Raw genomic sequence first — 24789 nt, forward strand, 5'->3', positions numbered from 1 at the left:
GTTTCATTGTTTCTATTTTATCAGTTCAACTCAATGCTTGAATCTTAAATTATTCCTCTACTTTCAATATTGTATTCACGCAGTTTCATCAGCATCCGTAAAGCACTTTGAACGGCACCGCTGTTTATTAAAGGTGACGCACAAATGAAAATAGATTGGTTTAACGGTGTGAATAGACGTCATCGCGGCGGCTCCGTCGCCGATTCAACGCCATCTTTCGACCGACTGTCGGTTTATCATTCTGTGATTCTGGCAAAAGCTCCTCTCGTTGGCTGTAAGTGTGAACCCGCCAGCCGTGGCCTTTTTATTTGTTAAAGATTTTTGCCGTGTCTCCTAAATGTTTGACGCTCGTCTCTCAGAGCTCATTTTAATCGAATGATTATCGGCCTCTTTGTCCACGGTTTTCAGAGCGAGTGGTCGCACGCCGACTTGATTCCTTCCCACTTTATTTTTTTGTGCATCGCACTTTGGTTTCCACCGTGTCGTTACTCAGAGATGATGCCGTCGTGGACTCACTAAGTGCTCTGGGTTTTGCAGAAAAATAGTTTATCGACAGAAGGAATGGAAAATTACACAAGGAATGGAAAATTACACAATAACACCTCCGGCACCAAGCCAAAACTAGTTTGTGACAATCACAGGCCAACTGTGAAATGGATAATGTGTATATAACATTTTCTGAGCATTATTTTTGTGATAGTGGGGCGTACATCCCTCTTTTTGCTCTGCATTTCCCAAAGTATGTTTCAATAAATTTAACCATTGCTTAAGCAGGAAAGCCTCAGTAGCCACGGTTATATCCAAATGAAGAGCAGATTTTAATAATATATAAATAATATTTTAAAATGTGAATAAGAGTTAATGTGTGTTTCCATCAACAGCTATTATGTGGAGGAGTTGGATGAAGCGAACTCTTCAGCCGGTGCCTTCAAAGTATCGCAGGAAAAGAGGGCTCCAGTCAGAGCTCCAGTCAGTTTGTGGAACATTTATTTCTAAATTTTTACACGCAAATTTAAAATGTGCATTGAACACAGAGAAAGCAAAAAATAGTAATCTCTTGCCAAGAAACGGCAGCAATTTCTTTTTAAAGCGATCAGAATCAAACAGAAATGTGACTCTGTAATTCTGAATAAAACTTCAAATACAAATCACATGGAAAGTAAAAACCCTCCATTTTCGAAACAAGCCATAGAACATCTTTAAATTACCAAATGACCGTCATTATTTAAGTGTAAATAAGTGCAACGGTTCTTCTTCAATGCAATACATGTTCTAGATCCGAGTTGTTTTTCTGGGTTACGGTGTTGTTGACATGCTGAAGCAGCGTTTGTTCACACTTTAATTAAGTTCTCAGTCCTCTTGAGGCGTCGCCTCAGCTCCTTCTCATGTGTGGTTTGTTGTCAATAGCCAGCTCTGTTCAGTGTCACTCGTCATGTGCTTATGTCCCTTAATCCTCATGGTTGGCTAAAGCCAGTGCTAAAACTAAGATTAGCCCACATACACACCGAGGGGGTCACACACACAACGTTATAAACTTAGAGATCATACGGCGAAACGGGGCGACGCCAACCTCGACACGCATGATTACACACAAACAAACACCCGCTTTCTGTCTTCTCTTTGACAGACAGAGAGAGAGAACGAGAGAGGGAGAGAACGAGAGAGAGAGAGAGAACGAGAGAGGGAGAGAGAGAACGAGAGAGAGAGAACGAGAGAGAGAACGAGAGAGAGAGAGAGAGAGAGGAGAGAGAGGGAGAGAACGAGAGAGAGAACGAGAGAGAGAGTAGAGAGAACGAGAGAGAGCGAAAGAGAGAGGGAGAGAGAGAACGAGAGAGAGGGAGAGAATGAGAGGGAGAGAGAGAGAGAGAGAGAGAGAGAGAGAGAGAGAGAGAGAGAGAGAGAGAGAGAGAGAGAGAGAGAGAGAGAGAGAGAGAGAGAGACGAGAGAGAGAGAGAGAGAACGAGAGAGAGAACGAGAGAGGAGAGAGAGAGAGAACGAGAGAGGGAGAGAGAGAACGAGAGCAAGTTATCCTTCTACTTTGTGAGTCATTTATAGTGGTTATTATAGACCAACAACTCTAATTAGTAAATACAATACCTCTGCATTAGTAGTTTTAAATATTTAACTTCCTAGCTCTAAGCAGCTTATAATAAACAAGTCATAATTCCCTTTGAAATATCAATTGCACAATGCTGTGTAAACATCTCCATCAAACAAAAAAAAGAAGATGCATATATATATATATATTAGGGCTGTGAAACTATTACAATTTTTAATCAGGTTAATCACAGGTTTCTGTGGATTAATCATGATTAATCACATATATACATTTACAGGGCTCTCAAGACAGGCAAGAGCTCCGAGAAGAGCAGACCGGCATCGGGGTGCAAGTGACTTTTTTTCGTCCCGATGTGCGCGCACGCCGGCATCCGAGCTCTGCGGCGCGCAAGGCGAAGATCGGAGTCGTGTTAACGCGACACGTAGAGACAGAATGACATGCTGCTGGAGAGACGACCAACAACAGACGGATTGGAAGCTCATTCTGCACACGCGTTAAATGCGTTAAAAAACAACTAATTAATCCTGTAATTTAATTAACTGAGTTAACGCGTTATTTTTCACAGCACTAATATATATGTATGTATATATATATATTTGAACACATGATAACGGTATAATTTACCTTCGCCCAATGATAATTGTTATTTATTAGAGCTTGATCCGATAGACTGTGTGGAACCCCCGTACGTTAGCCGTTAGCTCCATCTCCGTCATTATCAGGCGTCTAGTGTTGGCATCTGAAAATGCCAAACACTCTTTAAGTGTCAACAAGAAGAGTCAGGCGGCCTTTTGGGAACAATTGGGCACAAATGCACAATCCAGTTGTAGTCAACGAGGAAACGTCGTATTCTTTGGTTCAAAAACAGAGGAAACGATATGCACATTCCTAGTATGGGTGACCCCAGCGGGAATCAAACCCTTAAACCAGGGGTGCTCACACTTTTTCAGCACGCGTGCATGTCAGCGAATATGTTCTCAATAGTATCTTTCAAGGAGGCTACAGCCGAACCCTCGTTCTGTTTTGATCAATCGTAATCGAGTTGATAAGCGTGTCTTCTTGTCTGATCAATACGCAAAACTAATTTTTGAGAGCACCGAATACCCATTTTGACCCAGGAAAAACCCTGAAGTCCCCCCTCCCCCATCCATCGGAGTTCTTCTTTAAGAGTGCCACTGATCTCAACTCATCCTCTCATCACTCCCACTCATCCAGCCCAATGTGTGTGTGTGTGTGTGTGTGTGTGTGTGAGAATAGAGCCAGCCAGTTGCAGAATCCATCATTTCTCTAGCGGACTATACGGATAAACACGTCCATATCAGACACGGAAAAAGCGGTGTTTTTTTAACACTAGCAGCTCTCCAAGCTGCACAGAAGGTGAACTAACCACGACAGCTGGGTGTTTTGGACACAGAGGCGTGGCCTTGGTTGACAGGTGTAGACGATATTTCCGAGCATAATTTCTCGGCACACATGCGCCGACACAGAACATATGCAGCCGAAGGCTGTCGGCGCCCCGCAGTGCCGCAGATGGCGGGGCAGAGGAGGCTAAAAAAAAAAAATGACAGTGATGCCGTCCTTCCATTCGTTCTCGTTCCGGTTGCTGCAGCTGCCGAGACTTCATATCAACTCCTCTACCAGAACAAACATTACCATTGTCAATTGAGAAGAGGCGGAGTAATGCCAGCTTAATTTAAGCCACTGACGGAAGGAATAAAAAAGGGGAACAAATGTGAGCGGAGACATTGTACAAGGCCAGGAAAGGAGAGCCCACAGCGTGTGTGTGTGTGTGTGTGTGTGTGTGTGAACACGCGTAGAATTATCACATGGTTTGTGGGAAGACAAATTCGTAGGAAGTTGCACCACGAAGACGTGGAGACGGGAAGAGAGTGTCGCGGTTAAGGTGGACATATTAAAGCGGGGGGGGGGGGGGGAGCTGAAGTGGTAGATGTGCATTGTCCTGTGAGATTGTGGCAGCTTCAAGTAAGACGTGTGGTTTTCCCACCCGGCTCAACGCAGCGAGTCTTGCTCCGCGCCGCTGTCACCGAAAAGCCCCGGTTGCGCTTGCAATGGGGCTGGGACGCGGAGCATGTGTCGCCCGTCTGTCAGACAGGATGTCAACGCGGCCATAAGACCCCGGCTAAATGTGGCGGTGGCACGTTAAGGGCCCTCCGCATCGATGCCCCCTAACCTCATCACTACGCTATCCGACTTTGCCTCCATCCCTTCCACGCCCATTCAATCCTCTTGGTTTGTATATTTTCTAGGGCTGTGAAATGATTAAAAATGTGAATCAGGTTAATCACAGGTTTCTGTGGATTAATCATGATTAATCACATATTACCGATATTCTCGGTATATTTTTGTGAGAACATAAAGATTTATGACAAAAGACGGATATATACATTTATACACAGGGGTGCACAGAACTTGCTCACCAGTTAACGCGTTATTTTTCACAGCACTAATATTTTCCAATGACAATTTTCCAACGTGTTTCCACAACATGCACGCGACACCCGTAAATATCTGCATCGTCGAAAAAAGACGACCGATTGCAAAAATGGTGAGACGGTCTACATGTGTTCCCCGTCATCGAAACCCACCTCTCTGCGCCGCAGCGTCTCCTCCGCAGCCACAATCAATGATTCAAACCCAGTTCTGGCCACAGACGTTGACATAAATTATGGAATAGGTGCATCTTGATGCCCAAGTCCGTCCAAATATATGTGTGCCTATTTTGCAAGTGTGTTTGAGCCGTTATGTATCTGTGCAGCGCCACGAAATAATCACAAATCAAGCTCAAGGACAAACAATCACAGGGTTAGCAGCACACAGTGTGTGTGTGTGTGTGTGTGAGAGAGGTAGAGAGGACAGTGTGTGTGTGTGTGTGTGTGTGTGTGTGTGTGAGAGAGGTAGAGAGGACAGTGTGTGTCGCCCCCCAATTAACGGGCAATAACTTTTAATGGGCTGGTAGTACCTTGTTAGAGCCTTGAAGTTTTTATAAGTTAGTAAATAACGAGCCGGCATACTAATAGAATCTAAGACGGTGATATTATAGCACTCAAGTCCATCGGCTTCACAGATTAATTGAAGTGTTTGCATGGTGATTTACTTGCTAGTAAAGTGTTTAAAGATCCACATCTGTGTACAAAAAAAAAAAAGTGTTTCCGCAGGCACCAAGTCTTGATTCTAGATTAATTCTGTGCCCATGAAGTCTACGAGAAGCCTTCAATAAACCCAGAGCAGCAATAAAAATGGATCTAGCACACAAAGACAAAAACCTGGTGGAGCCCTGATCCCAATCCCACAGATCTCCTCGGGATTTAATGCACCTCACAGCGCAGCCTTATGCTGCGTTTATTTATAGTTCGGCTATTAAAAGGACCCATCGTATGCCCATTTTTCCACAAGTTCATATGGTTCCTTGGGGTCTTAATGAAATGTTTGTAACATATTTTGGTCAAAATACCACAAGAATCATTTCAAACAGCACCCTTTTTACCCTGTCAAAAACACCTCCCCACAGATGTACCTGTTTTGAGTGCCTGTTCCTTTACATGCTAATGAGCCAGCTCCCCCCTCCCTCCCCCCTCCTCCACGAGATGCGCTCGCCTAGCTGCTGCCTGCCCAGCTAGCCATTACCTTTGTAGAACTATGCCTACTGCAGATGAAGATAGCGTCATGCAACCATATGGTTTTGAACCAGAGTCAGTTGTTTACTTATTAAATCGTTGTATTTGATGACTTATGACTTATTTGATGACACATGTCTGTAATATGAACACAACTTTCAAATAAACGTTACCTGCAAAGTTGTGGTGGGGGGCGGTCCAAGGCCATGTAGCCAGACTCCCGACATGGGCGTGCTTCAAAATCTACGTAGACGTTGGTGGTGATCCCTTTGGACGCTCTCAAGCATATCGTTTCTGACAGAGGAACCACAACAAGCCGCGTGAGTTGTTTTTTCCCAGCGTTTGTGTTGGGAGACATGCCAGATACCCAAATTAATGTATAGAAGCACTAAAAAAAGTGGAATTTTCATAATATGTCCCCTTTAAGTCCCTCAGCGACTGCCACGATCTAAAAGTATAAATATAGTAGTTGATAGGCCTGGATCTATGAATCCTGCAGTTGCAAAAGATTTACAGTAGCAGGTTCAAGTTTATTGTCTTCTACCTTTAAAAGTACAAGTACGATCAAATGCATCGGCCCAGCTTCTCCCATCCATTAAACCTCCGTATCACAATGAACATAGGAGTACAAAAAAGAAATTCAAGTGGTTGCTGTTCGGTAATTTAACTGGCTGGGGGGTGAAAACGGTCTTTGAAGTGACTGCTTTGAGCTCTGAGGTCGAGTGAAAGGACCCCTGATTGGAGAGCATCTCTACGGCAACGAAGAACTAGCAGGACCACACAACAGTGTGTGTGTGTGTGTGTGTGTGTGTGTGTGTGTGTGAGCGAGCGAGTCTCCGGCTGTCTCGTCACACACTCGCTTTGCAAATATGCATTTGTTCCCAATTGGCCCGCCTCATTAGTCGAAGGTTTTTTTTCACCGAGCGTGTGCATGAGACAGAAAGCACGCAGAAGCCAAACGGGTTGATCTCTCACCAACACGGATGATGACGAGAACTCTGTGAGTGCTGAGGCGGAGCTTCTATAGAAATCGAGCTGAATACAGCGATACGAATATCAGCCGTTACAGCGATATACATGCAGGCGCTGGTGGCTGCTGGAGTGAACAATGGCACTGTGGGAAAGAGGCCGCGAGACATACAAAACGTTGCAATTGTAAAGCCCCCCGGGATGATTTGTGATATTCAGATATAATTGACTTGAAACTTCTATTCACGTTATAGAAGTCGATCTGCAAGACAAAAGTAATAATCTACAAATTTCCACAATTAAGCCCGCCGTGCATCAACGATTCATTCTAGAGCTGATTATTTTTCTCGGCAGTGTACCACTGTTATCATTTAAAGTTGATTGTGATATTTTCAGTACTAATTTAACTTTAGAAATGGGTGCATTTCTCTCAAACTTTGAAAGTAGAACATATTGATGTCATATTCAGCTCCTCCATGTTGTAAACGTGAGTCATCAAGACATCCAGCACCAACATTGCCAGCATCAGTTGTTTTCATTGTCCTCTAAATGCTGAAACTTTGACCCAAATAATTTCTTCCACTCTAATGAATGGCCTAATTTACTAATCCACAAAATGAATTAGTAAACTGTAGAAGAACAATTATGCCAGAAACTTAAATATAACTACTATAATTGAGCGCATCTCAATGAAACAATCAAACTGAATTTGATTGTTAGACGTCTAATGCTAAAGTTGCTACACTTTTCCCTCTAGCCCTCGTAGAAGTTGTGATAGAAGTCACAAATATCTTCATCTCCCTAAAATGTTCATGTGAGGGAAGACTTCAAGGGACTCAGATCTCATGAGATCACAGAAAGCAGCAGACGACCCCGGGACGGGAACAGGACGTCACGCAGCTGAAGGCAGGTTTCATTTGGACCTCTGAGCACCCTGACTGTCAACAGTTCTTACTTTAAGCTCTGAGCTCAAACATTTCCCTCCGTATCTTGTTCTCCTCTCACCACTGAACCAGCAGGTCGTTCATTGGGAGCACATGATGACATTAACCAAACCGTTGTCCAATACAAGTGCATTCATCTTTCCTTTCCTTTGGTTGAGTAACTTCTGGGGCTCTGTGCAGGTTGACAGTAATGTCCTCTAGAATTACGCTGCTATAAAACACAGAAAACGGGACTTTCTAAAGGCTGGAAAGGGGAAATGTCTTTTCCCTGTGTTCTTTCAATGCCCCAGCTGTAACCCAGGTGACACTGTTGCTTTGGCATGGAAATTGGTTTGGATTGAAAAGGCCATGATTGAACGACAGGACAACGAAAATAAACTGGACACAAGAGAAAGGAGTCAGAAATAGCACTAAAATGACACTGGATGCATCGGCGTCTTTTGGCAACTCAATCCAGACAAACCAAAGAGCAACAGGCACTTAAAAGCTTCAATAAACTACAGTAAATTTTAGTCAGCAATGACATCGTTTATATTCATAGACACACACACACATGTGGGAGAACACTCAAGACACGCACAGGGTCAGGTGGGGAATAATATCTAAATAATGTATCAGTAAAAAAAAGGTACTACATCACCTTGCTAGCAGAAACAGGCTGTGTAAACAACCACATAAAACAATACATCAAAAACACCAACTACAGCCTCTCAGATGCAACCCTGAGATCATAAACTCACACCAGGACTTCTCTAGTGGTTGCAGCCAAGGGAATTTATCAACTCTAGACAGCAAGTGCATTTTTTTCTGATGAAGAATATTTCCAGGCAGATGATCCGATGCATCTAGATGCAACTTCATTGGATAGCCAGCGATATCAGACTAATGAAGAGGCTGCTATTGCACAGATAGAAACACTGAGCTTTCTTTGTCGATCCGACAACAATGAGACATGTGGAGGCCTCTTCCTCCGCATCATCTGGAGAACAAGACTGATTTCTCTATTAGTACAAAGGTCAGGTGCTGCATAAGCCTTTTCTTCCCTCTGTGCGGAAATAAAGAAAACAAAAAGAGGTCCCTGGATTACGGCTCTGATTACGCTGCTCTTCCTGCAATTCTGCCAAGCACACAACAGCCTGAGGAGGGGGAAAACACATCCATACTGGGTGTAAAAGTGAACCGGTGACTTGGAGTCTCTATAAATATCTTAAGGAGTGTGTGTTTGGTGGAGAGGCTGCAGATAGTTGCGCAGCTTAAGGCCAGATGCACAGGTTGAATCATCAAACGTCCAATATAGGGGTTGACAATATGGAAAGACCGTTGCAGAAAGAATGTACAATGAACTACAATTGCTTCACATATCTCAACACCAGTATTTAGTATACGGATCAACCAGTGAGGTTAATTGTTTGGCGATGCACACGAACAGCTGAATCATTTCACAGAAACTGTGTTTACTGCCTTTTTAACCAATCAACGGACTGAAACGGTCGTCATGAAAACAACACGTTTGGGTTGGGGGAGACCAAAAACCAAAAAAAGGTAAAAGAGAGTGCGCTCTGGACGTCATCAGGTGGACGAGTTCACGACAGCAACTCAAAAAAGGTGATGACACGTCAATGTTGCGTTCGCAGCTCGTTTCTTCTGGAGATGCACCGATACGGACATTGGACATCGGACAAGACACCAAAGCATTGTGAATATTCGCTCGACTATTTGTGGCTTATTTGCGTCATTTGCGCCAGAGAGGGGGTGGGGCTTATCTCTGTGGCTTTATTCCGTGGAAACAGTTAGCATTTCTATTCGCGTCAGTTCATTGTCTTTGCATGGGATCTACTCGCGTAAAAAAAAAAAAACGCACCGCAATTTTTGTGAAGGAAACTGAAAATGATGGATCGTGGTGACGCTGCCAGTAAGCCAGGTATCGGATACCAATATAAATATAAATAACAATTCAGTTCATGCATTTGTTTTTTCACATTTAGGTCGGCAAGTTGCGTTAGGGTAAGTGTGGGTTCGGGTTAGCGATGTTGAAGTTAAGCCTGATATCGCCTCTTCCCAGTCTCTTCCACGCAGCGAGGTCTTAATTAAACTCTTGTATTGAACCGGTGCTCGGTAGCGGCCGATACACAAAGTACCTGGACTCTAAACAGTTGGATCGGTGCATCGTTCTACTTCCCTTAGGCTGCCAAAAACAATTAATCATTACAGGTTTAAAACCACACCGCATGTAACTGTTAAAGAATCTATTCACAAAAGTGAAAGGCTACTTGGCAGGTATCTCTTGAGACTTGAAACCAACGTGTTCTTCTTGAGGGGCTCAACCAGAAAACGGTGTTAACCGTTCAGCTTCCCGCCGCTCAGAGAGCTGCCGGGGTCTGCTGGGGGTGTTTTCTCCAGCTTGATGAGGATGGATTAATATTTTAGTGGTAGAGTGCAAGATCCCTCCGCTATATCATCGATGTGTAATTGTGCGTGCAGGAACCAGCCTCTCAGCAGATTTTCGCCTCCAAACCCAGAGAGAGAGAGAGAGAGAGAGAGAGAGAGATTGAGAGGCGAAGCTCACATAATACAAGTCCGCTCGCACATAATTATACACATGAGGCGACGGGCCCTGGAGACGACTCCTGGCGCCGCGTGTTCCCTCGAGGCCACGGACCCAGTTCAGTCAAACCACAGGGTTTTTCCTGCATAGAGAAAATTTGGGCGCACGCCTAAACCGTTTTCCCGAACGCCTATGACAAATCCCGAGCGCCGAAGGGCTCGATCACACCAGACGCGCCTCTCAAAAACGCGTAGCCCACAAAACCATTGATTCCCGATGGTACGGTGCGACTTTCAGACGCGCCTTTTAAATGCCACGCGGCGCGGGGTTTCTTGCATTTTTCAGGCGTGCTTAAAAGTTGAAATATTCTCAACTTTAAGCGCGAGGCGCGGAGGAGCAGCGCTCATCAACGTCACACTCGGCCAAGGCAGCCAATCGAATCAAGCAGGAGGCGGGCTTTCCTTCCTGTTTTCCCGAGGAGAACCTCATATTATATATTATATTAGCGGTATTTAATGACGAAGATCTTTATCATTATAAATCTAAACACGACTCAAACCGACTCCTGCTCGGTCGGAAGTGCAACTGAAAGCCTCGCCATCGAGACACAACTCATGGAATAGATGGTGGTGTTCGCTGTACTCTTTCCTTTCTTTTTAAAAAAAATATATTGAACCCCAAATCAATGGTTGGTTACGCACGCAGGTCCGCTCCACAGGCGCACAGCGCTGTTTTGCCCGGCACATTTTTGGGAGCACCGAAGACCCATTTTGACCCAGGAAAAACCCTGAACCCACGTTGTTTGTCACGTTATGACTTTAAAAACTTGCATTTTGCTCATTGGTATATTGTTCAGTAACTTCACAGATAATTCATTCATCAGGATGGAGCTAAAGAGAACCCGTTGGAGGAGGAACTCAACGTCTCATCCGCTGAAAAAGGCGACGACTCGGTGCAGAAAACACTTGGCAGGTGCTGTTATTCAAATTTACCCCGAGTGTAATATATTATATTTTATTCTCGGAGAAGAGCCTCTGCAGTGAACACAGCTGCCTTTAAGTGATGTGCTGGGCAGACTGCCTTTAAAAAAAGGCACTTAAAAGTCTGACAATGAAAACAAAGCGGTGTTTAACCGACTGACCCACAGCCCGTGGGTCTGCCGGTGCCGTGGCCTGGCTGGGTTCTTCGTAGAAGACCTCCAGCCGATTCATCAAGGCCGAGAGAGGCTGGCCACCACTCACGCGCCGCATTACCTCGCCCCGCACATCACCACCAGGCGCTGCCTGTCCCGATATAAGTCAGTGTTTCACACATTTGACGAAGAAACGGCGTGTGCAAACGCCCACATGGATACACAATCCTAATCCAGAGCAGAAAAACATAATTAACGAAGAAAACACTCCACTCTTCCCGAGGGGAAACGCGAAAGATGCGGGAGGCAGCAGCGCACGCGCACACCTCCCTGCTCACCGTTGGCATCATTACCATAATTTCTCTCACAGCAGGCTGAAAAGAGACGGCGGCGAAACAGTCGACGAGCAGGTATGTCGTTCCCCGTGGATTACGAGGTGATTTCACACACGCACGGGAAATAGAGAGGCGTTGAGGGATGCAAATGTGGGGGATAATTAAGTGTGTTCGCCGCGGAGGGGATCAGCTCAGCGGCGATATGTTCGAGGACAATGTCCGCTGTTGAATCCAAAGCTAGTCCAAATATTCAGGACAGGTAGACCACGGATCTGAGAGACTCTGCATGAACCCTCAGTGGCCTGTGACTGGAGCATCGACGACCTTTACACGCAAACCGATATTCCACTGACATGTCGAGTGTCATGCAAACAGCATCGTCCGTTTGGATATTCTGAATTAGGCTTTGCTCCCAATGGACCATTTTCCGATCGAGACGAACAGGATTTGCCAACACTCTGGTTCTCAGAGCGTTCGTCGAGTGCTCTGGGTTTTACGGCCCGTTTCCTGGTTACGGTTGCAGAGGCGCATGGCCGATAGGAAAGGGCCTGCAGACACAGGCCAGCTCTTTAAACTTCATGAAACACCCGTTATCAAGAAGGGGATTGAAGGAATGAAAGCGTCCGCAGTATCTTAAAAATGGGAATATTGGTGGAATATTAATTTTTCATCAGCTATGTTCACGGCGTAGGAGGAATATTGTCTTTTTCCGGAATGAGGCCCAACAAAAGTGGAATACTTTGAGCATGCCGTTGTGCAGACTGCGTTCTGATGTCGCACACGTGACATCAGGACTTTAACCAAACCTGGGATGCTGTGCCGTTTTGGGCTAGATGCACTGAAATTAGCATTTGCAGTTGGAAACACTAAAAACAAAACATCTTTCTTGCGGTCCACTTATGTATGCGCGGCGCTGCGTTACGTCCCCTACGGTGCGAAAAACACAGGCACAACTTTTCCTCTTTGGATGAACTAGAAAAGAGCCCGGCCCGAGGGCACGTGATGTCTCTAACTATGAGAGTCAAACTAACGGACTGCTTCCTTCTCCTGTGCCCCAGAACTCTCTTGCTCCCTCACTCGTCCCATGTCTCTCTCTCTCTCTCTCGTGTTCCGAACATCTCCATTTACTTCCCCCACCCCCCTCGACCCCGCCCTCGTGTTTATGCGCCTCGGGACACCGCAGCGGGCAGGATCAGTCGTCCGGCCAGACGGATGTACACAACATGCTCGCAGGGCGACGTCTTCACGCACAGTCCGACAATGCATGTGCATAAAACATGGACAAGGGTGGATCTTGGTTTTCCACGCGGCCTTAATCCAGGCGACACAGACACGGAGCAGGGATCACAGCATTGCTTTCCAAGCACAGTTGAGGATGACCTATATATAGAGATCTGTATTTGCCTCTCCATAGGTCTAACCCTGCAGAACTCACGCACGCGCACTTGCTTCAGGGCACGATGCAGGGCGTCGGGCTTTTAAAGTAACGTCTTTCCCGACTGCGCCGTTGTCGGAAATCCAGTCTCTTTCATGGATCAAAAACCCACAATTGGTGCTGTAGTGCAGTCTTAAAAAAATCAAAGAGAAGCGGTGGCCGCAGCAGCTCTCCACAGAGAGCAGCAGGTCGGCCGATAAAAGGCCGCGCTCTCCTTCTGCCAACTGTAAATCACAGACGGTCTGTCCGATGAGTAACGGCGCGATTCAGAGAAATAAGACCGCGTGCGTTTGTGTGTGCATTTGGCTTCAAAGGGTTCCTTCTGCCCCACAAGAAACCTCCGCTGAACACATCTTTAAAAAAATGGTGATGACTACACGTTTACACTAAACACGGAGGCACGGGGGCTGAAGGAGCAGGAGGAAATTCTTTGGGGCCGCGCTTGCGAGCGGGAGAGAAACGGCTTGGGACGACAATAAAATATAATCAAAGAGCGCACACGCCGTGTTTAAACTCGTCGAAACATGCACTGTGCAGCGCACGTCCCATGGCCCTGTGTTACAGTCAACCATCTCTGTGACACCCCATAACCAGTCAGCCCGCTATGGCTGACGGGCTCCGTCCCTCAAGCCTGCCGAGCTCCGGATTCACATGGAGCTTCTGTCTGTAACGCACAATGAAGAGCTTCATTCAGGCCCAGCAGTCTGGATGACACTCACTCATTCATGCATTGGTCCAAAATTAAAAAAAACACAAACAGTTTTCCCCTCACACAGATCTTCTTGACCCGTCGTCAAAACAAAAGTGGCGGTCTCCCTCTAGTCTGCAGTTTGCCGCCTCCAGATCCTTTCCGCGATTACCGAGTTGGAACGTCCCAGGTGTGGCGCAGGTACTGCAGCCATTAGCTGAACAAAGCTCTACAAGTGTAATGTTGACTAATGACCGAAGAGGCTGGGTCACCAGAGATAAAGCGCTGGAGCTGTGTGGACACATCTTGCTGCCATTTATAACCATAAGTCATCCCAAGAGTAGCATGGGAACATCTAACGTTCACACACTATAGACTGTCACAACAACACTCTTACCTGGCTGCAATAGATTATAATAACATGGACACAATGTAATGATACACCGCCCCCCCCCCTCTTACTTCTAACGCAGAATTACATCAGGGAAGTAATTACACATTCTGAAGGGAGTCTATAGTTGGACTTCTGTATGGTATTGTACATCATGTGCATATAATGCACCGATACTATTCATATAGGAGGACATGTACACTACCGTTCAAAAGTTTGGGATCACCCAGACAATTTCGTGTCTTCCATGAAAAATCACACTTTTATTTATCAAATGAATATAAAATATAGTCAAGACATTGACAAGGTTAGAAATAATGATTAATATTTGAAATATTAATTTTGTTCTACAAACTTCAAGCTCAAAGGAAGGCCAGTTGTCTAGCTTATATCACCAGCATAACTGTTTTCAGCTGTGCTAACATAATTGCACAGGTTTTATAATCAGACATTAGTCTTCTAAGGCGATTAGCTAACACAATGTACCATTAGAACACTGGAGTGATAGTTGATGGAAATGGGCCTCTATACACCTCTGGAGATATTTCATTAGAAACCAGACAGTTCCACCTTGAATAGTCATTTACCACATTAACAATGTAGAGAGTGTATTTCTGATAAATTTAATGTTATCTTTATTGAAAAAACTGCTTTTCTTTGAAAAATAGTCATTTCTAAGTGATCCCAAACTTTTGAACGGTAGTGTATATGTGCTAGATAGATGTTTTGCATAACCCCCAATTTACTTCAGCATGGGTGGGTGGGGGGTGGGGGGTGCATATAGATTCTTACTCCACAGGGGGTTGAGCACAACCTAGACCACATGCTGGACTCTCCCGTCCTCTCGCCCTTGCAGTGAACACTGCTCGGAGTAGCCTGGGTGAGAGTCACCAACCGCGACCAGATGTGCGCGCGTGCATGACTAACGGTGGTCTGGTGCCCTGCCCTTTCATCTCTGCAGCAAAGTTGCCGACCGCCACTAGGTCAAAAGGCACACGGTACTGTATCTCAGGGCAACCACGAGCACGCGCCGCGTGCAGGGAGGATGACAAATGCTGCCGCGGTGAAATGGGATCTTATCTTTATGTTGGAATAAAGCAATAACACTGGGAACGCAACAACTGCCATCACATTAACGACGTCCATACAACATTAAAATGCAATAACCAACGTGTCATATTGTAATAATATAGTGTTGCCACGGGGGGAACGCGACATTAAGGTCACCATCAATCGTGACGACCACGGACACGCCATTAATGCCGACACAAATATCACCACGCTTTGTTTGAGCGTGCACGTGAAGTCTTGCGCGCGCGTCCTACCCTCGGGGGTGTTACCGGGAGCTAATTGGAGTGCCCCCGGTGGCCAAATGTTCACCGTAAAATAAAAATAAACATAAAGAAACAAAACTGCAATGCAACACTTACTTGCCAATGACCTCGCAGAGCTCGTAGACATCTTCATAGAGGATGTCGTCGTCCGCCATAGTCCGACCCCGGCTGGGGAAAAATTATCCCCCCAAAAAATGAGCGTCCCAAACCTGATGGTGCTCCTTTAAAAAAAAAAATTGTAAAAAAAGGGAGCGGGGGGGGGGGGGGAGGGGCCACGAGCAGCTGACCGTTCTGCAGAACTAGCTGACCAACACCGTTCGTAGTCGTGAAAGAGTTCCAAAGAATGGTTTTCTAAATTCCCAGTTGTTGCCTCCTTCGTCGACCCTCCCCTCCCTCCCCCCCCCCCCAAAAAATATATGCTGCGTCGCTGTGGGTGATTCCGCACACGGGGAGCTCAATAATCCAGTTTGAGAGTCCACCGGTTCGGCCCCGCCTTTCCACACCACGGCTTCCCGGTTAACGTCCTCCCGTCTCAATAGAAGCAAACCATTACGCGTTGTCAAGCAAACATTACTCCGCTGGCCATGTGCGTGCGCGTGTTGTGCGTCCGCTCCCGTGTCCACGGGTCCCGGTGTGTTTCTGTTGTACTCACAAAAGGAGGAGGAGATGCCCGACGGACCCGGTGGACCGTGTGCGTCGGGCTCGGGTTACGCGGGGCACCGATCCAGGTGGGTTACCGTGTTCCCGAAAAGCCACGGGTTACACTTTCGGGGACGCAAACAAACACAACCGAGCCGTATATCTGACGGGCGGGTTCACGGTCCAGAAGGTCCCCTCTCCGTCTCTCTCTCTCTCTCAACACTTTATTATTGTCTTCTTCTTCTCTCCCCTCCGCTGTCGCCCGTGTGCCTGGACGCTCCACGGAGCTTTCAGAAAGCCAAGCTCCTCCCACACAAACGGTTGTGAAACTGCTCGACCGTCCTCCATTTTGGCGCCGAGCCGTTACCGAGGTCGCTTCTTTGAGGCCCAGAGGCTTTGAGCCAAGATGGCGGAGGAGCGGCGCCATAAAGGCTTTTCTAAAACCGCAGTTTCCTTCCGGATTTTTCAATGGATAGAGACGAAGTGGAGTTCCCACCCGGAAGTTAGGAGGAGTACGAATGAAGCGTGTCCACTATTTACTGGATATTTAAGTTGAGAAGTCTTTCCTTCAGCGCCAAACACTGATATGATTTATGCATATTTTTCATGGCAGCCCATGACATAAGATCAGGGTGAAACAATCAGACAATAATGGTCCAAATAACTCAAATGCAGACTACACGTGAAGAAAATGAAATATATATATACTAATTGAACTGTTGATCTTTATGTAAATGTTATCTCTCTTCATACCTTAACTCAAATCACACTCAAATCAAGACTTGTCTTATATTATATAGTACTCAATCTATGTATCATTGCACTATACCATTATCCAACTTGTGATATAAAAAAATGATGCAGCTGAATCAGAGATATTGTCTTCATTTTATTCCATGCCTTCTTCTTGCTTGACAAATCCTGGCTCCTACATTACCCACAATGCAACAATTTGACAGTTGTTTTCTAACCTTACACATCCAGATCTATTTATATCAGGAAATCTCTTCAGTCCTAACCGATGTGACATCACTTGAGGAGGGTTTATTGCGAGTTGACACATCTCCCCCAGGAGACACACAAGGTATCTGCAGCAGCAATATCATAAAGAGACGTTGGTGTATAAAATGTGCGGTATTGCCCTTTCAAAGTTGCAGTTGAACACATGTTGATCTTCCACATGCACTAATGTTTTTTACCTATTTGAGAGGCGCTAATAAGCTAGTTATAAACAACAACAACAACAACAACATACAAATGAAACCTTTGGAGCATTTTGCACCATTGTGAAGCTGATAAAACATCCGGTTTACAGTATATATTCAGAATGGAAAGAATTTAGAACTAGGACTTAAAAGTGTTCATCGCTTGGCTTTTCACGTGTGGAGAAAGGAACAAATACAAAACAATTACACCACAGCTCATTTTGCCACAATGCGATATCATCCCTACAGGTTTGCTTTGGCTAATCGAATACATGCAACATTCAGTTGTAGCTCTAAGAGTAGCCATGCAGCAAAGTTATTGATTTACAACCCAAACAGACTGTTTTTGATTTGATTTATTAGCTCTTTTTTTTTTTACTGTTTACAGTAAACAACACCACGCAGCCCCTCCCCTCTTCATTGGGCTAACTCTCACATCCTTTATGAAAATGTACTGCTTGGAGCCTCTGTGTATGCAGCGGCCTGTACGTTTGTACATGTCGGTAAACTGTAAACTGCAAGGGAAACAAACTACCTACTGGAATAATTCCCACGCAAAAATATACAATTGGACACGTTTTCCAAATGAGACATCAGACACCTGAGACATATTACGAACTCACTGGCTGTGGTTGTCCGCAGCTTAAACGTTCAAACATTTTACCATTTCTTCATTCTGTACAACGTAGTGGAAACATGCGAGAACAAGATGCAGACAAGTGCTGTCTGTTCATAATTCATGGGCTCCAGTGGGATAAATACATTGCGAGCTGATTGCCTAATTAATGCTGGGAGAATAATTAGGCGAAGTCGGTAAACCCGAGATGATGAGCTTGTTGTTTTATTTATGATTTTTTTTTTTAAAGGGTGGTGATGTAATGTTATGTATAGTATTGCCTTTTTCCCTTGATACATAGCTGCTTATGCAGCGCAACAGAATTTTGTATTTGGACAATTTGAGGTATAAAATGCGTGCCCTTGCTGATTATACAAGGTTGTGTGAGGAGGTGTTGCAAGGTGACAATAGCGGGGGGGGGGGGGGCACTTTGGTTTAGGAATAAGAGAAATCAGGACATCAGAGAAAATCTTATCTCTCTCCAACACACCCTTCCAGACTCAGCCGGTGGGGCTGTATCGTGTGTGTGTAAAAAATAACTGTACTACATTTTGTTGAATAAGGAGGACTGTAGCACTACACACACACACTCACACACTCACACACAGACGTGTCTCGCTATTGTCTTTTAACTGTCACAATAAAATTGAGAGAGGAGGTTGTTTATGGGGTTGTGTAAGAAACTTCAACCTCCGTATTGAAGCACATTCATTACTCTGTGGGCTTGCCAATGTTATCAATTTAAATGGTCCCGCAGCTATTAAGTATCGTAGTTACATAGTTGGGGCACTTGTGAGAGACAGAATAAGAAATTAATTGCTTTAGGCCAGGCTCCAAGAATGCTCGATATACGCTGTGCATAAACAATTCATTAGTGTATCTACATGCCCGTGTATTTCAAGCTTCACACCACGTGGGCATAGCAGAGGCCTGTAAGTCAAAACGACAAGTCCAGATAATGACATATGTATTCATGGATTATTATTTTTTTCACTTTAGATCCTCCTCCCGCCAGAAGTTTTGAGTCAGAGATCCGTTTTCTTGCATCTTCGGAGAATCATAGTTTGTACACTTCAATTAGCAGAGTGCCGGGCCGTAACAAAAGACATTTCTTTTAAAAAGGCTAGCGTGGAACATTTTGGGGATGAATTTGCAAAAATTTAATAAAATGTTCATTACCATGCTTTATTAGGGTCCAGTCATCTGAAACTAAGAATCGCGGTGCAATTCGTTATAGCTTAGAATGAAAACTTTATATCTAGAGAGCGGGTCTCCTTCACAGAGTCCATGCTGCAATAGCGTGTTTCTACTGTAGCCCAGAATGGACAAACCAAACACTCTGCAGGGGGGCCTTTTGTCTGTTTTACACTATCTGGAGGTCACCGTAGTTCTTCGAGATTCCCGTGACACTGCAGTAACGAACGAATAATGAAAATGACCGTTTGAGTCCATCTGGAACGCAACCCTGTCTCCTATACTGCTGACCTATTTCTCTAAATATGATGCCTTGGGAAATAAAGTTAGAGCGTAGGTAGACGTTGTCGGTAGGGTGTCTGGATGGAAGGCTCCTAAGGCCTTTGACACGTGGGACGGGAGTCTGCATCCCAAGTCCTCAGTGTTAGGCCTGGCACAACCTTCGGTAAAAGTTTGTGAAAGATTGTGGTTTTTGTAAAATGTTTAACATGTTGTCTCGGAATTTAAGTCTTAAAACCAGACTGCAATATTTTCCTAAACTACTTATATAAATATTTAGCTGACATGAGCTGATATTGTATTTTGAGAGCAGATGTTGAAGAGAAATAAATAAAGTACACCCACATTTCACAACATGCTTTAGATATGTAGAATGATATTTGCTGTTGGCATAATGTCTTAGAGGCAGAGTTTTGGAATTAATGACACATTCTAGTGCGAATAGGAAGTGTGCTATTAGTGCAACACAGCCTCTATACAGTACTCATCTCTGTGGGAAACTAATGGGGCTTCCAACAGTGAAATCCAACCTGTTTTGACATAATCTGTGCGTCAGAGGCCAGCCCGACATGTGCTTCAGGCAGCAGGTAATGTTGCAGGGCTGGTTATGATTATGATGTAGGTGACATTTCCCTGGAGGATCAAAGGAGAGACGCCCAACAGGAAGTGATTTAACACCCGCACCTTGTGTTCCCCAGAAGATCGGTGTCGCTTCCTCCAAACGTGATTACAGATGCGTGATATCATATTTTACTGGGTCGGTTGTCGTCTCTGTGCCGTACAAGAGGGCCACAAGTGTGTGTGGCAGCGAGAGGGCCGTCATATTATTGACTTACGTTGTGTAACTTACAGACACAGCTGAGGAAGTCTCACAGCAGTTGTTCCCTCAAAGCACCAGAGCGTCATAAGGCGACGCGAGCAGGTTTGAGTGACGCTTATAAAGAAGACGGTGTGTGCTTTGATGTCAGAGGAGGATGATCACAGACTGGGATCTCATCAGCCGCCCCGGAGCGCCCGCTGAAGTGTGACAGGAACGCATTCAACTCTGTGTTCTTTCACTTCAACTTCACTCCTCCTCTCCCAGTTTTAGTGAGGTTTTCAAATGGGTTCAGGCTCCGTGGCAACAATATATTGACCTGTGCAACAATGTATCGACCTGCGCAACAATATATTGACCTGTGCAACAATGTATCGACCTGTGCAACAATATATTGACCTGTGCAACAATATATCGACATGTGCAACAATGTATTGACCTGTGCAACAATATATTGACCTGTGCAACAATGTATCGACCTGTGCAACAATATATCGACCTGTGCAACAATGTATTGACCTGTGCAACAATATATTGACCTGTGCAACAATGTATCGACCTGTGCAACAATGTATTGACCTGTGCAACAATATATTGACCTGTGCAACAATATATCGACCTGTGTAACAATGTATTGACCTGTGCAACAATATATTGACCTGTGCAACAATGTATCGACCTGTGCAACAATATATCGACCTGTGCAACAATGTATTGACCTGTGCAACAATATATTGACCTGTGCAACAATGTATCGACCTGTGCAACAATGTATTGACCTGTGCAACAATATATTGACCTGTGCAACAATGTATCGACCTGTGCAACAATGTATTGACCTGTGCAACAATATATTTCCTTTAATCGTCACTGATGGGATCTGTGATTAGATTATAAATGGCAACAAAACAAGCAAAACAGCAGAACTACTTTGTTAGCGTAAGTAAAAACAAAATGATTACGTTTGTTACGTTAGTTGAGCTGCTGATGTCATTTTAAATGTGTGAAGGGTGACTTTTGCTTCCACATGACTCAAAGAGAACATTTAGTATTGTAGTGATGGGAAGGTTACTTTTTAACCTGAATACAGATCATTGGTTACTCTGTTAAAACATAATACATATTGTATTAATTTCATCAAAGTAATGCAACTTATTACATTTGATTATTTTTATAACAGATGTTTTAAACAGAGCAATACAACCTAAAAGTCCATAAAACCGCCCAGTGTAAACCTCACGACACTGATTACTGTTCATTTCTTATTAAAATGTCTGTAGCAGGACCGACACCGCTACCCGTGGGTTTCCCCCACCAGCACCAAGGACCAGCCAGGCACAGAGAGGTTTCGCTCAATGACATATTTATTCTGTCAGACACACACCGAGCAGACCGCCAAACATGCGCCTCTGCTCACTTCTCCCTTCCCTTCAGCTCTGCTGCCCTTTTATACAAGCAGCATCGGCTGCTGACTGATTGCCACTCAGTCAGAGCAGCAGACTGATTGTCAACCAGCCAGCAGCCGAGGCCAGATTGGGGACAGCTGCCACAATGTCTTTAATATAACTTGACTTAAATTTAAAAAGAGCAGCAGAAGGGATGATATATTCTACATAAAAAGCTTTTAAGCGGAAATAATACATTTGAATGTAACCCCAGTGGTCATTTTTCTCAGTAAATCTGAGAATTTTGTGAAAGGAATATCAAATTTGTACTTTGGAGACACAACATTGACACAGCATAACAACATGCAATTGTCATGCTGAACCTTATTACAGTTAGTGTTAGGGTTACATCCAGACAACATTAACATTCATTTGAAGTCGTGTTTCCGGCTGTCCGCTGATACTTAAGCCCAGTATTCTGTCTCTTTGGCATCTAAACGATTCCACATTTCCAGCGGCTTGTTGTCTTCCAGCGGCTTGTTGTCTTCCAGCGGCTTGTTGTCTGCCACTGAGCGAGCCTCGGTGGGTTCATCAGACGGCTCCTGGTGGAAACAATACCTGCTGTGGCTGCAGACGGTCGACGAGAGCAGCACGACTGAGCCAACGAGTCAGGCCGCCACCGTGAAGCCAAAACAACGAGCCGAGAGAAGATAGAACACCCTGAAAGGAAGTGCAGAGCATGGCCCAGTAGCATAACACACTTGATCCATTGTTTACTGGTTTTTGAGGCAAACTTGGACGCGTGCTAAGACATCGCTTATGCAGGGCCGAGTTTACTTGCTTTCGAAACAACTGGTTTAGCTCTTTAAATCTCCGGCGCCGGGGACCGTCTCTGATGTGGGCTTCTTCCTGTCCATCCTCAAGAAGCCCACTGGCACACATCATGTGGCAGATCATGGCCGTGTTGATTTAAAACTCCTTTTGGAGTATTAAGTCTCGCCCCCTCGGCCCTCGGAAGCTGAAGGTACAGCGTTGCATGCAGAATGCATCATCCGTAGGCTGCAGGAACCCATTTAGGAGATATTTGTCTCCTTCCCCGAAGCACCCTTGACAGTCTGGACCGGAAGAAAAAAACAAATAGTGTAAATATGTGTTATCTTTCTCCTGGTGTTTTTTATCGGGGGAGGATTTGGTCTGAATTGTGTGTGCTCGCCCCGCTTCATGACACCGTGCACATCCTGCATGGAAATGAGAGAAACCCGCTCCCTGTTTTCTCTGGGATCAGGCAAATGTCAACAGGTGTTATTCTTGTTCCGGCTCAAAAGCCTGTCAGTGGTTATTCGCGAGTACATTTTCTATCAGCGCAGAGTTGAGACTAATTGTGTTCCATCTCGTCTCTGGGGCGAACAAAAGCACACAGAGGGTGATCATTAGAAGGCTGCCTGGTCCAGCAAAGAAGAGGCCTGTCTTCACACTGACTAGTGGCTCTTCTAATGTTATTAAAAAAGCAGAAATCAATGCTGGTTAACACAAGCTGGATCAATGGACTTCACGGCCCACAGGAGGGAGGAGTCATTTGGTGACCAGGGCAGCTGACACAAGAAGGAATGGGTCACACTTTACTTTAACTCCCCCGATTCAGAATTTATATGAGTATATAAACATTTAATACATGCTTTAAGTCCACCAGAATGTAGTTGATACAACTTTAACTCCACTGCTTGGAGGCTGCTGAAGGGAATAATTACACATTGGCAAATCACAGTGCTAATAATGATCGTATTAATAATAGAGAGGCCATTTGCTCCTGGGTGAGGATAGCCACATGGCAGCTCTTCGGCTATTTACAGCCAGACCAAATTAATGAGAAATAATCGTATTACTCGTAGTATAAAGAGCGACAGAGTATGTGTAGGGAGCACGATGTGGTTGATGAAAAAGTCAAACATCTATTTTTACACTTAGTTGATTATTCATTTCTCTAGATTTTTTTAAATGATTATAATTCGTTTTCAGTGGCAGTTTAATTAAGCAATAAGGTACTCAAGTCATTACTGTATCGTCAATAATGTCCGCTTCAAGGGTGTTGTTAGGCCCGATGAGCAGTGGAGGGCTAGCAAACCCTCGAACAGGACATTATTGACGATACAGCACTGCCTCGAGAACCTTATTGCTTTATAATACGGTTGCGTGCGACATTATGAATAGTAAGTAAATAGTAAGCTGCCTTTCAGCACAAAATAGTTGTCGCCACCAAACGTTGTGTAGGCTATCGCATTTCAGTAACCGAGAGAAAATAGTCCCTGTGTGATTGTCTGTTGCTATGCATATCATATAACATATCGTCTCTGGTTATGGTCTTCAGGTCTACTGGTTTCTCTTCACCAGTTGGTGAAGCAGTTATTTGCCCACTGCTGACAGTGTTTTTTTCGTTGCGAAACATTTCATAGGTCTCACTTTCTTTCTTATCTCTGGTAGCATGACGTCCACCTGAAGGATCCTCTTCGGCTAACCACTCATATGAAGTCATTCCTCCCATAATATCAAAGTTCCCACAGACATGTTTGTCACTATCAAGCTTGAACTGACCACTAAAGGTCGCACAAAATCTATCGTTATTGTTATTTTGAGTGCACACCGATATGGAACGCTCAGATAAATGTAAACAGCTGTCGGACATTATGACTGAATACAGTGCACCTCGTGACTCACTCCAATCAGAATGCTTGATTTCATCTACCCGCATTATCATAAGGTTTAGGCAGCAAACCATCATACATAGCCAACAGTAAGCTACATATTTACATACAGTATCTGATGCATGGCTTTGTGGCCTACACATCTCTGCAATGCTTTACACACTCTGATGAAATATGTCTTCAGAAATTGGATAGTTGTTGATAAAAACTGTACATGAATTAAGACTTAAAAAAAGGTCATAATACCTTAGTGGGTTATAAAGCACAATATAGCCGTTCAGGTGTGTGTGTGTGTGTGTGTGTGTGTGTTTATGTGTGTGTATTTTTACCAGTGAGTGAGAAAGACAAAGAAGGAGCTCATATTGGCTGCAGCAGAGTTTGCGTAGTGCTTTAAAAGAGCAGTAGAATGAGCAGTGGGGAGAAGTCGGCGGAAGTGGAGACAGGGTGAGGAGGAGGAGGAGGAGGAGGAGGAGGAGGAGGAATGAGAT

The 24789-nt window shown here is 44.7% G+C and overlaps 1 protein-coding gene across 18 annotated transcripts in view; it reads right to left on the reverse strand.

Moving 5' to 3' along the window:
• Positions 1 to 16349, reverse strand: part of caska (calcium/calmodulin-dependent serine protein kinase a) — a 96251-nt gene extending 79902 nt beyond the window's left edge. For 16 of the 18 annotated variants that reach the window (XM_056433976.1, XM_056434017.1, XM_056433924.1 and 13 more), the window contains exon 1: positions 15564 to 16349. In XM_056433976.1, coding sequence (XP_056289951.1) covers positions 15564 to 15622 — 59 coding nt within the window. In that variant the 5' untranslated portion in view covers positions 15623 to 16349. The remainder of the gene's footprint in view (positions 1 to 15563) is intronic. The other 2 variants (XM_056434008.1, XM_056433941.1) reach the window with 1 other exon arrangement.
• Positions 16350 to 24789: the final 8440 nt, after the last annotated feature.

This window comes from Pseudoliparis swirei, chromosome 2, assembly GCF_029220125.1.
Source record: "Pseudoliparis swirei isolate HS2019 ecotype Mariana Trench chromosome 2, NWPU_hadal_v1, whole genome shotgun sequence".
NCBI classification, from domain to species: Eukaryota; Metazoa; Chordata; class Actinopteri; order Perciformes; family Liparidae; genus Pseudoliparis; species Pseudoliparis swirei.